At 44.7% G+C, this 17,890-nt stretch overlaps 1 protein-coding gene across 5 annotated transcripts in view; it reads left to right on the top strand.

Moving 5' to 3' along the window:
- Nucleotides 1–17,890, top strand: part of LOC141133345 (TLC domain-containing protein 4-A-like) — a 112,762-nt gene that overhangs the window by 66,469 nt on the left and 28,403 nt on the right. For all 5 annotated transcript variants that reach the window (XM_073622672.1, XM_073622667.1, XM_073622669.1 and 2 more), the window contains one exon: nucleotides 17,155–17,482. In XM_073622672.1, the coding sequence (XP_073478773.1) occupies nucleotides 17,328–17,482 (155 nt within the window). In that variant the 5' untranslated portion in view covers nucleotides 17,155–17,327. The remainder of the gene's footprint in view (nucleotides 1–17,154; nucleotides 17,483–17,890) is intronic.

Genomic DNA, 17,890 nt, shown 5'->3' with positions numbered 1-17,890 from the left:
TCAGGTCTGATTACATCCTACTTTGTTGTGGTTCCCCTCCCCTCAGGTAGCATTGCTCTGGGATATTCCATCAGTAATTTACTGAGGCTCTGTGTCCCGTGATGTACGAGAAAGAAAATAGGATTTTTTATAACCGCTTACCTGTAAAATCCTTTTCTTTTGAGGTACATCACGGGACACAGAGGTCCCGCCCCTCTTCTAATACACTTATATTGCTTTGCTACAAAACTGGGGTATCCCCAGGAAAGGGAGGGATTATATAGGGGGTTGAACTTCCTGTCTAGGGTGTGCCAGTGTCCAATCACCTAGTGATACCCTATATAACCCATCAGTAATAAAATAACTGAGGCTCTGTGTCCCGTGATGTACCTCTAAAGAAAAGGATTTTTACAGGTAAGCTGTTATAAAAATCAATCATATTTTTGTATTTACTTGGGTTATCTTTGTGTAATAATAAAGTTTGTTTGATGATCTGAGTCATTTAAGTGTGACAAATATTCAAAAAAAAAATCAGAAATGGGGCAAATACTTTTTCACAGCATTGTACATCTGTCAGCATCAGTTTCCCTTTAGGAAGACAATGGGTCTGTTTTTTTTTTAATCTGTTGCTTACAAAAGCACAGGAGTACATAAAGAGTCAGATTGACCCCGACACGGATGCAAAGGCATCTATGTAAAAAGAGCCTTATGCCCCGTACACACGATCGGATTTTCCGACAGCAAATGTTGAATGTGAGCTTGTTGGCTGAAAGTCCGACCGTGTGTATGCTCCATCGAACATTTGTTGTCGGACTTTCCGCCAACAAATGTTGGCTAGCAGGTTCTCAAATTTTCCGCCAACAAAAGTTTGTCGGAATTTCCGATTGTGTGTACACAAGTCTGACACACAAAAGTTCACGCATGCTCGGAATCAAGCAGAAGGAGCCGCACTGGCTATTGAACTTCCTTTTTTCTCGGCTTGTTGTACGTCACCACGTTCCAACTTTCGTAATTTTTGGCCAACAAGCGTGTGTGTGTATGCAAGACAAGTTGGAGCCAACATCCTTCGAACAAAAATCCACGGTTTTGTTGTCGGAAAGTCTGATCATGTGTACGAGGCATTAGGGTACAACACATCAACTGGCAGTTCCTATCAAATCCACGTTTAGGCCCCCCATTCACATGGGCATTATTGGTCTGATCTGGCCCATCTCAGGATGTTAATCTCAGGAGGTGGATCTCAATGGAGAAAGGATGTAACATCGCAACTTCACCCCAAAGTTAAAAAAATATTTTCCCCGATCGCCAAGAGTTCCCCCCATGGAGCAGCATGGTGACCCTGGGGCCTTGTCTCTCTCTGTCCCTCTTTAGCATTCTTGTGATCCACATCCAGAGGGGAACCTCACAGAACTAGACCTCAAGAACCTCCTCTCACTTCCTGTTTTGGCTATGGGACAGGAAGTGAAGGGAAATCTCCCCTATGGTATGGGACACAGATGGCAAACAAATGACAGGGGTTATAATCCTCCAAAATGGGGGTGGGGTGGGGTGGATAATGTTGCCTTTTAGTTACTTAAAAGGCTTAAATGCCCAATGTACATAAATGAAGGAAAGCCATGCTGGAGTTTAAGGAAGGTAATATAATCGTGCTTCAACCCACTTCCCAAGTCCTATACCCCAACATACTTTGATATACCTTACCACAACAGATACTAAAACTAAGGCAGCTCCTATTCTCATTACAAATGCACACAAACTTTATTATTTTGCAGCTCAACTTAGTTCTTTGAATGTATCTCCATTAAATTACTCTATAATGATGCAGCTGCTGCTGTGAGGCGCTCAACCGTTTGAACACATATCTGCAGGTGCAAATAAATCATGTGGTTTTTCTCCATCCCTCCGGCATAAATATAAACTAGTGAATGGGCACTCTATTCTACAGCCCATTTTCATCAATTCAGAATTCTCAATGGCATACCAAGATTCAGCATTTCATTGGTGGTGTATACAAAAGAGTTGTTGCATTAAAGGCCTTTGGCAGTGGGGGAGATTGATCTCTTTTATCCTTACTACAGAATACTGGAGGGGCACCCCGGCGGGAGCTGTTTAGGTATCGCCAGCTCAAACACGTTGTTTTTCCTAACCCTGAAAAACTGCCAAATTCCTCCCCAAAACCTTTTTAAACTATCTGCAACACAATGCGTGGAGCAAAAGCGCTCGTCTCGACCTTTTTATTCCCATATGCACAACAGGACCTGCCTACTTTTTGATGCCAAATGGTAAAAGGGTCTAGGTCCCCCAGCTTCACACACGAATTGGAATAATATATTCGTGCAACTTTCTAAATTTCAAAGATTGTAAACCTCAAAGAGGAAGAATCCAAGTTACAGCATAGGTGGTTTTCTACCCCAGCTAGACTTCATAAAGCTTTCCCTCCAGTTCTTCATATTGTTATTGAAAGTGTCCCTTGACAAGGGCTTAGTGGTTACCCTGTTTCCCTGAAATAAGACCTAGCATGATTGTCGGTGATGGCTGCAATATAAGCCCTAGTTAAAGTCCTTGTAGATCTTATTTTCAGGGTAGGGCTTATTTTCAGGGAAACAGGGTAGGGCTTATTTGGGGGGTAGGGCTTATATTGCAGCCATCACCGACAATCACGCTAGGTCTTATTTTCGGGGAAACGGGGTAGCATTTCCGACCTGCAGCACTAGGGACTCCATTTTGAACCTCAATGAAAACACTAACTGAATGAAGTTTGAATGTTCTCCCTGGGTTCCTCCAGGTACTCTGGTTTTCCAACCACACTCAAAAGACATACTAGCAGGTTAATTGGCTCCTGTCTAACTTGGCCCATGTGTATGTATTTGTGATAGGAGTCTTAGCTTGTAAGTTCCCTAAATGACTGATATGAATGAACTATACTGTATATGTATAGTGCTGCTTAAATTGTCAACACTATATAAATAACTGTAATAAGCATATATGGTGCCAGGTAGCCCTCTCCTTCTGGAGGGCAGTTGGGAGTGTGGTGTTGGAGCTCTTCAGATGCAAGATACAACTGACAGCTTGAACAAGATTACGGAATGGACAACCAGTGAGGCTGCCCCCCTTAAAACAACTAAAAAAAAAAAAAAGTTAACTATTTACAGTACCTTGAAAAAGTATTCATACCCCTTGAAATTTTCCATATTTTGTCATGTTACAACCAAAAACAAATGTATTTTATTGGGATTTTATGTGCTAGACCAACACAAAGTGGCACATAATTGTGAAGTGGATGGAAAATGATAAATGGTTTTCAATTTTTTTTTCTTTCTTTTTTTTACAAATAAATATCTATAAAGTGTGGCATGCATTTGTATTCAGCCCCCTTTTACTCTGATACCCCTAACTATAGTCTACTGGAACCCATTGCCTTCAGAAGTCGCCTAATTAGTACATAGAGTCCACCTGTGTGTAACTTAATCTCAGTATAAATACAGCCATTCTGTGAAGCCCTCAGAGGTTTGTTTGGGAACCTTAGTGAACAAACTGCATCATGAAGGCCAAGGAATACACCAGACAGGTCAGGGATAAAGTTGTGGAGACGTTTAAAGCAGGGTTAGGTTATAAAAAAATAAAAAATAAAAAAATATCCCAAGCTTTGAACATCTCACGGAGCACTGTTCAATCCATCATCCGAAAATGGAAGGGGTATGGCACAACTGCAAACCTACCAAGACATACCCGTCCACCTGAACTGGCAGGCTGGGCAAGGAGAGCATTAATCGGAGAAGCAGCCAAGAGGCCCATGGTAACTCTGGAGGAGCTGCAGAGATCCACAGCTCAGGTGGAAGAATCTGTCCACAGGACAAATATTAGTCGTGCACTCCACAAATCTGGCCTTTACGGAAGAGTGGCGAGAAGAAAGCCATTGTTGAAATCCATGAGATGTCCCGTTTGCAGTTTGTGAGGAGCCATGTGTAGGACACAGCAAACACGTGGAAGAAGGTGCTCTGGTCAGATGAGACCAAAATTGAACTTTTTGGCCTTAAAGGAAAACTCTATGTGTGGCGGAAAACTACGACTGCACATCACCCTGAAAACGCAATCCCCACCGTGAAATGTGGTGGTAGTATCCTGTTGTAGTGATGGTTTTTCTTCAGCAGGGACAGGGAAGCTGGTCAGAGTTGATGGGAAGATGGATGGAGACAAATACAGGGCAATCTTAGAAGAAAACCTGTAAGAGTCTGCAAAAGACTTCAGACTGGGGCGGAGGTTCACCTTCCAGCAGGACAACGACCCTAAACATACAGCCAGAGCTACAATGGAATGGTTTAGATCAAAGCATATTCATGTATTAGAATGGCCCAGTCAAAGTCCAGACCTAAATCCAATTGAGAATCTGTGGCTGAGACTTAAATTGCTGTTCACAGATGCTCTCTATCCAATCTGACAGAGCTTGATCTATTTTGCAAAGAAGAATCAGCAAAAATGTCACTCTCTAGATGTGCAAAGCTGATAGAGACATCCCCAAAAAGCAGCTGTAATTGCCAATGAAAGGTAATTCTACAAAGTATTGACTCGGGGGGGGGGGGGGGGGGGGGGCTGAATACAAACTCACACCACACTTTTCACATATTTATTTGTAAAAAATGTTGAAAACCATTTATTATCTTCTACTTCACAATTATTTGCCACTTTGTGTTGTTCTACCATATAAAATCCCAGTAAAATAAATTTACGTTTAGATTATCGAAGACTCCTATAGCTTCTCTGGTCTGTAATCCGGATTTCACCCCAGGTCTCAATACCCCAAACTTTTGCCTGGTGGACAAAAAGGGTTTATGTATTGCTGACTTCTGTGAACATAGAGGTATCTTATCGAAACAAACCCTATGAGAAAAACGCCAACTTCCAAATTTTGGAAATCTTTCATTATGTTCAGATCGTACATTTCTTGATGTCTCTGCAGCATGCGTCTGATTTCACCGCCTCTACTTCAATAGAGTATTTGCGCAGGTCCTTCAATAAACATACCGGTCATATCTCAAATATTTCTAACATACTGACTTCCAAGTCAGAAGAGTTGTTCTATATGATGAAATGGGAACAAGAACCGGGAGAGACGTTTGAAGCAGATGAGTGGTTTAAAATGACACCGTGTGCTTTGAAATCGTACAAAAATACCTCCATTAATTGAAGCTAGCTATAAAGTTCTGATGAGATGGTACATGGTACCGGTGAGAGTGGCTGCGTATGTCCAAGGGGCTACCTCCTTTTTGTTTTCAAAGTTATGACATGGAAGGCACAGTACTGCACACATGGTGGTCTTGTCCAAAAGTAAGGTGCTTCTGGATCCCTATGTACAATTTTATTTACTCACCAGCACAGGTGAACCTAATTAAATCACCACAGCACGCACTACTGGGATGTCCAGCCGACGAGACACCGAGGCATGCAAAGAAACTCATAGCATTTATCTTCACAGCAGCTAGGAACTAAATGGCTAGGTCCTGAAGACCACCCACGAACCCCTTCGACTTGGTGACAATCAAGCTGTCGTGGATCATGGTAAATGAGCACCTCTCTGCAATCTTACTTGACAAACAAGCCATATTTGATAAAATTTGTGAACCTTGGATTAAATACTAGTCTGATCACTTGTGAAGCATCAGAGATCAGACAGATTCATATTATGGAGTGCACTTTCTTCCTCTCCGTACTTCTTCCTCCTTTTCTTTTCTTTTCTTTCCTCTTTCTCTTGGTTATCTCCTCTCCTTTATTCTCCCTGCAATACCAGGGAGATAGACAATGGGAGATCTCTAGTAAAGAATAAGGTATTGAAGGTGAGGCTATAGCACCCGTTCAAGGTCCTAATTTATGAACTGGATCTCACTGATTCCATAATGAATGAGAAAGAGGATACTGGCCTTACGGCCATGCTGACATGGTTTAATCCCCCCCATACCGTTTTTGGAGGAGCGACGGGGAAACCAAAATGTATCTGTTAAGTTACATGAATATTACTTTTATAGAATAACCTAATGTGGTTTGTCGAGACATAGGCAGTAGCAGGTTAGAAGATATCAATATACTCTTCCCGTATATCTACTGTATCACGATACAGGTTTATGGAATTTTTGTTCAATTCCTTTAATTTTTTTATCTGTCTTGAAAACCTCAATAAAAATATTGGAAAATAAAATACATTTACGTTTTTGGTTCTAACATGATAAAATGTGGAAAATTTCAAGAGGTATGAATACTTTTTCAAAGCACTGTATAATCGCAGCAGTCAAATAGACAATTTCAAACCAATCGCGTAAACCTGATTTAGCTATCTTCATGGTATATGATAAGATTTGAAATATCTATATTTATGACCGCATCCTTAGTATACTGTCAAGACACCTTGTCTGCCTTTGAAAAGGTTTACACTGTAAGAGATACCAAAAGAACTACTCTCTACAAGCCTACCCCCACCATCTTGAAACCAGATGAGTTTGATCTTGTGCAAACATGCTTAATATAACAGGGTCACCTTTTTAAATATTTAAATTTATGGTTGAATCTTTGTTTATTTTGTGATTTACAAATGTTAGATATGTCATTGACTATACCGACCCATTGGCACAGTGGAGGTGTGATAGTGGGTTTTCCAATAAAGAGATATGATTGGGGTGAAGGAGAAAATGTTTATCCATGGCTTTTATTATGTATTTTGAATATTTGGGACCAAAATGTACAAATTAATGAACATTCCCACCAATTATTTCCCCTTTCCTCTCTGTATCTCCAACATACTTCCGTTGTATTTGGAAACCATCTCTATATAGAGAAACTGGGTCTCTCTAAAATCCCAATAAAATACATTAACGTTTTTGGCTGTAACATGACAAAATGTGGAAAATTTCAAGGGGGTATACATACTTTTTCAAGGCACTGTATAACCGAGGAGGAGCCCTTGAAATGATTTTCAGGTCTCGATTAACCCTGCTTTTAATAATATCTAAAACTCATGAAACAAGCACACAATTTGTAAGTTGTAGAAAGAAATTGCCCTTACATTAATCTTCAGTGGAAAATTGCCCCCTCTACATTTGGTGGTCAATGTAGAGGGGAGATTAATACAGCAATGTTGACTTGTCAAAGAACCCCTAACAACCTCTAAAGATATCCTAAGGTTCTACGGAACCCTGGTTGAGAATGGATGGTCTAGAGCAGTGGTTCTCAACCTCTCTAGTGCCGTGACCCCTTGATAAAATTTCCCAAGTTGTGGGGACCCCTAACAGTAAAATTATTTTCGTTGGTCATTTCATTGCTGTAATTATACGACTGTTATGAATCGAAATATAAATATCTGATATGCAGGATGTATTTTCATTCCTACAAATTTAACATCTTAAAGCGTAGTGATTAATCACAAAAACAATCTGTAATATACAGCGCAAAATATTTATTTAACATATAAGTTACAAATACCCTGTCTCTCGGTGGGGCATTCTAAGTGCCGGGCGGGCGGCGGGGCACATTGGGAGCATTGATATGGCACGGGGGCAGCATTTAATGGTACAGTGGGAGCTTTTGATATGGCACAGTGACTGTTTGATGGGCACAGTGACTGCGTTTGATGGCACAGTGGTGGATATTGATGGGCACAGTGGCTGCATTTGATGGGCACAGTGGCGACAATTGATGGCACAGTGGCGGCGTTTGATGGCACAGTGGCGGCAATTGATGTACGAAAATGCTTTCATTAATTAGTATCTCTGACTTGCCAAATCACTGGTGTTCTGTCAGAATCAGCAAGCCGTCTGTGTTAACCGGAAAAGATGTTTCGTCGCCGCCATCTTGGTAGACTCGTCCTCAGCAAGCAGACTTTGGTGGGTGTAAAAACATGTCCGCTTGCCGACTTCTAAGTGTAGCCTTACTGCGAAATGAGAGTACCAAGATGGCGCTGACGGAACGTCGCTTCCGTGCGGTCTCTCGTCTCCTGGAAGTGACATCTCGCTGGCCGAGACCCCCTGGCAAATCGGCAATCGAATCCCCCCCCCCCCCCCCCCCCCAGAGGGTCGCGACCCCCAGGTTGAGAACCGCTGGTCTAGAGCAACCACTAGGTCTACAGGTTGAATCCGGCCAAACCCCCCCCCCCCCCCCCCCCCCCAGGCCATTTCATGTGGACCTTGCACCTCTTCTTCTTTAGCTTTGGCACCCCCCTCGTCTCCGCACACACCTTGTCTCAGCAGCCAGAGAGGACAGAACTCCTCCACCAGATCCTGCGCTTCTTTGTGCAGCCGTAGAGAGGCTCCTCTCTGCCGCCTCTGTTTTCTGCAGTCGGCAACAGAGAAGATCACAGAACTCCTCCTTCAGATCCTGCACCTCTCTATGCAGCCACAGCACCCCCCTCTTCTTTGCCTCCCCTGGCCTCAGCATTTAGCAGACTCTGGCAGCTGACTCCGGCCTTCCTGTGGTTCTGCTCCAGATTCTGCACTTTCTGCTTCCCAGCTCTGCCCCAGCTCCTTCTCAGCAGTAGCACATGGAAAGGAGGGTGCACTGTGATGTAAGAAAGGGTGGGAGGACTCTTGAATTCTGATGGTAAGGGAAGCTCTTGACACCTGAGGTAAGGGGGGGGGGAGGGGTCTGGACATTTGCTTATAGTGCTTATCTGAGCGATACAATTCTATGCCAGTTGAAACGGAGGGTCACACACTGCTGGTATCAGTCACAAAAAAACTTTATTGGAGGCTGCCCAGACAGAACACAATGGCAGAACCATGTTCTGTGCAGTCTCAAATAAAGTTACTTGTGGATAATACCAATTGTGTGCAACCCTCCTTTTTTAGACTTGCATCATCTGCTACAGGAGTGTGAGTGGACTTCATGCCGATCTGCACCTGCCCTTCGAAGCGTAAGCCTTAAGTTATTACTAAAACCACTAATATGCAATTATAGGCAAAAGAAAGTCTTTTTATTAGGATAAAGAGTAGATACATTTATATAGTCTAATGCCGCGTACACACGGTCGGATTTTCCGACGGGAAATGTTGGATGTGAGCTTGTTGTTGGAAAGTCCGACCGTGTGTATGCTCCATCGCACGTTTGTTTCGGACTTTCCGCCAACAAATGTTGGCTAGCAGGTTCTTAAATTTTCCGCCAACAAAACTTTGTTGTCGGAAAGTCCGATTGTGGGTACACAAGTCCGGCGCACTAAAGTCCAAGCATGCTCAGAAGCAGAAGCGGTCAGTCTTGTAAACTAGTGTTCGTAATGGAGAATTAACATTTGTGACGTGGCAAATTATGAAATCACAAAATGCAGCGCACAATTCTCATCTTCTTTAATGGGATAATAATGAAGCTGCTTTGCTGGTGATACTGATGGAGTTGTTGCAAACAAATTTTCAAAGGCTTTTTTTTTTTTTTTTCCAAGTGATATCAAAAATAATAGCGCAAAATAAAAAAACGCAAAACAGAAAAGCACGAATCAACACTCCCCAAACTTCTGCTAACACGAAATTAGCAGAAGGAGCCCAAAGGGTGGCGCTAAAGAGCTGAAAAACCACATAGTACATCACTACGTTCGTAATTGTTGGCCAACATTTGTGTGACCGTGTGTATGCAAGTCAAGTTGGAGCCAACATCCCTTCGAACAAAATTCCACGGTTTTGTTGTTGGAAAGTCTGATCGTGTGTACGGGGCATTACAGGTAAAACTACCCATTTGAGGGCAACCATAATGCTGATGCGGCCTGTGATGAAATTGAGTTTGACACCCCTAGAGGTTATTTTATAGTTATTTTATACCATCTAGAGTGGACTTTCTCAACCTTTCTGAAGGAACACTTGAAATAAATTCAGGTCTAAGGGAACCCCTGCTAAAATAAAATTCTTTGGTGGTCAGTGAAAAGAATGCCCCTTACATTGGGGGGCCAGTGAGAAGAATGCCACTTACATTGGTAGTCAGTGGTAAGAATGCCCCCCTTACAGTGGTGGTAAAAATGCCTTCCTTCTAAATAATTTCAGGTCTAAGGGAACCCCTGCTGAAATTAATTCTTTGGTGGCCAGTGAGAAGAATGTCCTACATTGGTGGTCAGTGAGAATAATGCTCCTTACTAGGGATGAGCCGAACACCACCCCAGTTCGGTTCGCACCAGAACCTGCGAACGGACCGAAAATTTGCACAAACGTTAGAACCCCATTGATGTCTATGGGACTCGAACGTTCGAAATTAAAAGTGCTAATTTTAAAGGCTAATTTGCATGGTATTGTCCTAAAAAGGGTTTGGTGACCCGGGTCCTGCCCCAGGGGACATATATCAATGCAAAAAAAAGTTTTAAAAACGGCTGTTTTTTTGGGAGCAGTGATTTTAATGATGCTTAAAATAAAAAAAAAAGAAAGTGAAATATTCCTTCAAATATCGTATCTGGGGGGTGTCTATAGTATGCCTGTAAAGTGGCGCGTGTTTCCCGTGCTTAGAACAGTCCCTGCACAAAATGCCATTTTTAAAGGAATAAAAGTCATTTAAAACTGCTTGCGGCTTTAATGTAATGTCGGGTCCTGGCAATATGGATGAAAATCAATGAGACAAACGGTATGGGTACCCCCAGTCCATTACCAGGCCCTATATACTCTAAACAGCAGTATACAGGCCGTGCAAACAAGACCGGGACTGTAGGTTTGTTAAGTAGAATCTATTTTGTAATTTTGAACTGGTACATTTTTAACGTGTTTAGCTCCAGCCAAAAAATCTATTTTAATTTTTTTGTGAAAACATAGGGAACGGTTATCACCCCTGTGACATTTGTTTTGCTGTCTGTGCTCCTCTTCAGAAGATTTCACCTCACTCTTTGTCCCAATGACAAATGTTTTTTGAAAATTTGGGGTTTTTAGTGAAACAAGGATTGGTGATAAAGCATAAGGAAAGGAGAAACGTTTTTCCCATATTAACTCTTACAGTAGAGAATTTACCTTCCTAGGGGTAGATTTCATCTCCCTTCCGTTTGCAAGTAGGAGTCGTTTGTAAGTTGGATGTTTGAAAGTAGGGGCCTGCCCTATATACTCTGCAGCAGGGCCCTGCTGTGAAATATTAGATCAAGAATTGTAATTGCATGCCCCTGTTGAACAGGGCCAGAAAAATTGGGCCTTTGGTGGTAGTGGTGCTGGTGCCACAACACTGTAAGTCCTCACAGTTACTCTTGGTGGGTGCAGAAACGGGCCCTGCTCTGAAATATTAGATCAAGAATTCTAATTGCATGTCCCTGTTGAACAGGGGCAGAAAAATTGGGCCTTAGGCACTGGTGCTGGTGCCACAACACTGTAACCCCTCACAGATACTCTAGTTGGAGCGCAGGAACGAGCCCTGCTGCAAAGAATTGCATCAAAAATTGTATTTACACGCCCCTGTTAAACAGGGGCTGAAAAATTGGGCCTTAGGCACTGGTGGTGGCGCCCACAACCAAAAATGTTCTTACAAGCTATCGGCATGATTATTGAGGAGGAAGAGGATAATTACTAATAACAGGATAGTCACTCAGCATAGGCAGTCTTTGAAGGGATCTGACATTTCCAAAAAAATTATTCGGTTACATCAGCATCAGGTGCTTGGTAGCTAGTGGTGATCCAAGACTGATTCATTTTTATGAAGGTCAGTCGATCGACCGAGTCGGTGGACAGACGCACCCTGTGATCGGTTACAAAGCCTCCAGCAGCACTGAATGTGCGTTCCGAAAGAAGGCTGGATGCAGAACAGGCCAGTAGCTCAATTGCATACTGTGCAAGCTCTGGCCAGTGATCCATCCTCAAGACCCAGTAACTCAGAGGATTTTCGGTGGGAAAGGTGTCCAAGTCAGATCTTGCCCCTAGGTATTCCTGCACCATGTAAAACAGACGCTGGCGATGGTTGCTGGAACCGATCATACCTTTGGGCGGCGGACTAAATTGTCTGAACGCATCGTCAGACGGCCACCTTCTCCACTGCTCCTTTGACTGACCGAAGCCTCAGCAGCACGTTGTCCAGGAACAGGAGTTTGTAACCTCCCAGTCTCTGGGAACGCGTTGCACAGACCTTTCTGCAAGGCCTCCCGAAGATGTTTCATCCTCTGCTCCCTCTGCGACGGCAAGATAAGGTCCGCAACCTTACCCTTGTAACGTGGATCAAGGAGGGTTGGCAACCAGTATTGATCCCTCTCCTTGATACAACGAATACGAGGATCCTTCCGCAGGCTTTGCAGGATCAGGGAGGCCATGCAGCGTAGGTTTGCTGAGGCATTTGGTCCGGAGTCGTCTGGGTCACTAAGAACGACATGATCCGCAGCCACCTCCTCCCAGCCACGTACAAGTCCATGGGTTTCTTGGGACTGTAAATGATCCCTTTAAAGACTGATGCTGAGTGCCAGGCTCCACCTCCCATGCTGACACAATCCTCCTCCTCCTCCTCCTCGTCTTCTTCCTGTGTGATCGGAGGGCACGCAGGAACACTGTCTGGATAAATGGGGCCTTGAGAGCTAAGGAAGTCCTCCTCTTCCTGCCTCTGTTCTGCTTTAAGTGCCCTGTCCATTATTCCACGCAGCGTGTGCTCCAACAGGTGGACAAGGGGGACAGTGTCACTGATGCATGCACTGTCACTGCTCACAAATCCTCGTGGCCTCCTCAAATGGTGACAGGACAGTGCATGCATCCCTGATCATGGCCCACTGGCGTGGGGGAAAAAAAACCTAGCTCCCCTGACCCTGTCCTGGTGCCATAGCCGCACAGGTACTCATTGATGGCCCTCTGCTGCGTGTGCAGCAGCTGCAGCATGGCCAACGTTGAGTTCCACCTGGTGGGCATGTCACAGATTAGGCGGTTCTTGGGCATGTTAAATTCCTTTTGGTGCCAGCCGAGCACTGGCATTATACGACTGGCGTAAAGGCACACACTTTCCTGGCCTGCCTCAGGACATCCTGTAAGCCCGGGTACCTGCCCAAGAACCGCTGCACCACCAAGTTAAGGACGTGAGCCAAACAGGGCACATGAGTCATTTGTCCCTGTCGGAGAGCGGAGAGGAGGTTGGTGCCATTGTCGCAAACCATCATTCCTGCCTTAAGTTGGCGTAGCGTCAACCACCTCTAAACCTGCCCCTGCAGAGGTGACAGAACCTCTGCCCCAGTGTGGCTCCTGTCCCCCAAGCACACCAGCTCAAGCACCGCATGGCATCTTTTGGCCTGTGTACTTGCGTAGCCCCTTGAACGCCTACGGAGCACCGCTGGTTCCGAGGACAAAGCACAGGAAGAGGCCATGTAGGAAGAAGAAGAGGAGGGGATGGGTGTGTCAGAATCACCAGTAGTGGCATTTTGGAGGCGTGGTGGCGGAACAACCTCCAACACTACTGCACCTTGTCCTGCATCCTTCCCAGCTGCCAGCAGAGTCGCCCAATGCGCCGTAAAACTTGGGTAACGTCCCTGTCCACGCCTGCTGGACCATAAGTCAGTGATAATATGCACCTTACCGCTGACCGCCCTGTCCAGCGAGGCCAAGACATTGCCTTCCACATGCCGGTAGAGAGCCGGAATCGCCTTCCATGAGAAAAAGTGGCGTTTGGGAACCTGCCACTGAGGAACCGCACATTCCACAAACTCACGGAAGGGGGCAGAGTCTACCAACTGAAAAGGTAGCAGTTGAAGTGCTAGCAATTTTGCCAAGCTAGCATTCAACCGCTGGGCATGCGGATGGCTGGGAGCGAACTTCTTTCTGCGGTGCAGCAGCTGGGGCAGGGAAATTTTGCCTGGTACAGTCTGACATCGGTGTACCGATAACCGATTGCCCGCAAGTACCTGGCTGTGACACACCTAATTCTACACCTTTATTCCTCTCAGTGCAGGTCTCAGAGGACTGAAGGTATAGTGGGGTTGGGGATCCCAGCTGATGAGGAGCAAGGAGAGGTCCTCTTTGTTCTTTGGTGTGGGTCTTTTAGGTACGCTTGCCAACGAACTGCATGGCAGGTGCCCAAGCGGGAGATGTTTTGGCCACGCGAGATACGCTCGAGGCATATGTTGCAAATAGCAGCGGTGCGATCTGATGCACTCATCTCAAAAAAGGCCCACACCAAAGAAATTTTGGAATAACACAGAGACAGCAGCACCCTGCACATGCGGAGCTCTGAGGTGTGATGCAGTCAGTGTGCTGCCCTTAGGCTGGCCCCTGGAGGGCATCCTGTCTCGTTTGGTGATGTGCCTCCTCCTCCTCCTCCGGCACCCACGTGGAGTCAGTGACCTCATCGTCCCCTCCCTCCTCATCACTGGAGCAAACCTGGCAGTATGCTGCAGCAGGGGGAACATGACTGCCAGATTGCTGTCCTTCTTGGGCACCCCCTCTGTCCGTGCTCACGTTACTGTCTTCATCTAGCTCAGTATCATCATCAGAGCCTTCAAAACACTGGGCATCCTCCTGGAGCATGTACCCAACACTGTGGTCAAACAGTTCAAGGGACTCCTCAGGAGGACATGGTGGGGTTAGGGAAGGAGTCGCTGATACCATTGAGCCGAGGGAAGAGGCCGCGTTGGCAGCTGCTTTACCAGGCAAAGTACCCTGAGCCTGGGTGAGAGGATGAGGACGGCTTGGTCATCCACTCGACCAAGTCTTCCGCATGTTGCGGCTCAACGCGGCCAGCTGCCGAAAAAAAAAAAAAGGCCAAGCGTGTCCCACGGCCACGTGCTGATGAGGATGCACTGTGTCCACGACCAGCACTGTTGCCTCTAGACACAGAGCCTGCTTGCCCTCTTTTATTGGCTTGTGACTGTCTGCCTCTCCTTGTTGGCCTTCCAGACATACTATTGGCCTGCAGTGAGCTGCACAAAACTGGGATATATATATATATATATATATATATATATATATATATATATATATATATATATATATATATATATATATATATATATATATATATATATATATATATATATATATATATATATATATATATATATATATATATATATATATTTTATTGATTATACTGCAGCTAGCAGAATCAACTGCCTGTAGTATTATTGGTATGATAACCCCTGCACTTGTCTTCAGGTAGCTGTACTGCAGGTGCAACTGTGCAGGGTACACAGTACAGTAACTGGAAATACGTCAAGAGCCTACACAAGCACCTGGCTGCAGGTAGCTTTACTGTAGATGAGACTGTGCAGGGTACACAGTACAGTAGCTGGAAATACTTCAATGAGCCTACACAAGCGCCTGGCTGCAGGTTGCTATACTGTAGGTCAGACTGTGCAGGGTATGGAGTACAGTAGCTGGAAATACTGTAAAAACACCTGCCTGTCAGTATGTTAGGAAGAGAAGAACAGGATCTAGCTAAACTGAATACAGTGTGTGTGTGTGTGTATGTATGTATGTATGTGTTAGATTAGAGGCACTGTTTATTCCAATGACTTTTACCTGGAGTCCCATTCACACTGTTTTGCCCTGGTGAGCTGTTTGTAGGTGCTGCAGCATCTGGAGGAGAAATTGGGGCTTATGACAGAAAAGAACAGCTGGAAAAACAAAGCTTCCAGTCACCACGCAGTAACTGAGCAACACACTGTCCACCATTGTTACTTTGCTGGTCACAACCACCACATAAATACACAATCTATATACACACAATACACTGTAACTGCAACTTAAAGACTTGACCTGCCTACTCTAACTTAAATCAAATCTCTCTCTCTCTCTCTCTCTCTCTCTCTCTCTCTCTCTCTCTCTCTCTCTCTCTCTCTCTCTCTCTCTCTCTCTCTCTCTCTCTCTCTCTCTCTCTCTCTCTCTCTCTCTCTCTCTCTCTCTCTCTCTCTCTCTCTCTCTCTCTCTCTCTCTCTCTCTCTCTCTCGTCACATAGCTCCACCTTTTGGCCCGGTGCCTTTGATAGACAGAACGCCGATCCAATGCGGGACATGTGACATCATCAAAGGCGTCGGGCCAAGAGGTGGGGCTATGTGACGATGAGCCCCGGGAAGGAAATTCAAATGAAAGCTATTACAGCGGGCAATCCCGCTCTCTGCTGATCCGGGTGGCTTGCCTCTTCCTCTGCATAGGTGGGGCTGTATGGGGCACAGGCAGACCAGGCTGCATTGGGCACAGGTCACGCTGTATGTGGCACAGGTCACGCTGCATTGACACTAGGGCAGCTGTGGGGGGGCTGTTTGCAGGGGGGCCCCATACAACATTTTGCTATGGGGCCCTGCTATTTCTAGTTACGCCCCTGAATGCCACCCTTATAAACAGCAAAAAAGATCATTGGTGTCTTGCCTGCTGGCTCTGCCAAGTGTGGTGTTTGACCCAGGACTACGTAGGTACCATCAGATGGGAGGTCAACCAACCACAGTTCAAGAACGCCTAGCAACCTCTTTAGGAATACCAAGTAGTAGGAGATGATACATTTATGTTAGAAGAAAAAGGCATTGTCCTAATCCTCCTCGGTTAAAGTGCCTTTAAATATTTAAATTTTAAACTAGATATTCCTGAGAAGTAGCTAATGAGAGTTTTAAATTGGGAGTCAACTCCCATGCATAATTTGCACCTATAGGTAAGCCTATAATAAGGCTTACTTATAGGTATTGTAAATCTCTCCTAAACGTGCACCGCTTAGGACATATTTTATGTACATGCTCCGGTTACATCACCAGCGCATGTGCTCAAGGAACGGCCAAGGAAGAGTCCTGTGCCATAAACGGCGGCTCCTGCATGCATGCATGGGAGTGACGTAATCGCGGCTCTGGCCACTCACACAGCCGGTGTCCGCGAACCCAGAAGGAAGATGGGTGAAGGTGGAAGCCTTGTCAGCGGTGACAGCTTGCCGCTGGAAGAGCTTCATTCTAAGGTAAGTGTCACATAATGTGCTAGTATGTGATGCAAACTAGCACATTATGGCTTTACCCTTGCACGTTCCAGAAAAAAAAAAAAACAGCGGTTTACTACCGCTTTAAGCAACATGAATTTGGCCAACGTTCAGTTTATGATTTTACTGTTTTTTTTGCAACTGATTTATAACCTGTCACCAACAAATGATATCTATGATAACTTGTTTTCTAATATTTTGTGTCTATTGTGTATTTTATGTTGGGAAAAAAAAAATTGGGAGGTGGTATAAATTCTATAACAGCATGTAAAAAAAAAAAATCACACGTTGCCTCCTAAATCCCATTTATTTATTTTCTTTTCTTCTTTGTAGATGGTGCTCTGCATGGAAGACTGCATGCTGGACACATCCTAGGATTATAGAGGATCCAGGCTTCTCGAGTTGAAGGGTGAATTCTGCAAAGTGCCCCTCCCCCAGCTCTGACTGCAGAGGATTCTACTGTTCCTCATGTGTCGCCTGTGGTGGTTGTGACCAGCAAAGTAACAATGGTGGACAGTGTGTTGCTCAGTTACTGCGTGGTGACTGGAAGCTTTATGTTTTTCCAGCTGTTCTTTTCTGTCATAAGCCCCAATTTCTCCTCCAGATGCTGCAGCACCTACAAACAGCTCACCAGGGCAAAACAGTGTGAATGGGACTCCAGGTAAAAGTCATTGGAATAAACAGTGCCTCTAATCTAACTTTCATATATATAAAAAAAACATGTAAACATAAAATGCAAAAAAAAAAAAAAAAGATGGGTTGGACCCCCTGTCTGAATTTTACTGCTATCAGGGGCTCCATCAGGGAGATTTCCTCTCATTTACTGTCTTGGTGACAATTGGTTTCTCCAGACAAGAAAAGAGGGAAAGAGGGAAAGTCCAAAATAGGGACAGCAATAAAATTGCGACAGGGGTTCTAGCCTTCCTTCTATTGCATTTGGAAATGTATTCCAGCTTCTCCCCAGCCATCCCAAAATGCAGTGCAGAGAGCTCAATGGCCAATAAAGAGGAGGCAGAGTGTGGGGTGGGAATCTCAGATGGAAATATGTTAACACCCGAATGAGAGATTC

This window comes from Aquarana catesbeiana, linkage group LG03 (genome assembly GCF_042186555.1).
Source record: "Aquarana catesbeiana isolate 2022-GZ linkage group LG03, ASM4218655v1, whole genome shotgun sequence".
Lineage (NCBI taxonomy): Eukaryota > Metazoa > Chordata > Amphibia > Anura > Ranidae > Aquarana > Aquarana catesbeiana.
The sequence above is the reverse complement of the archived record's forward strand: the minus strand, read 5'-3'. Positions and strand labels throughout refer to the sequence as shown.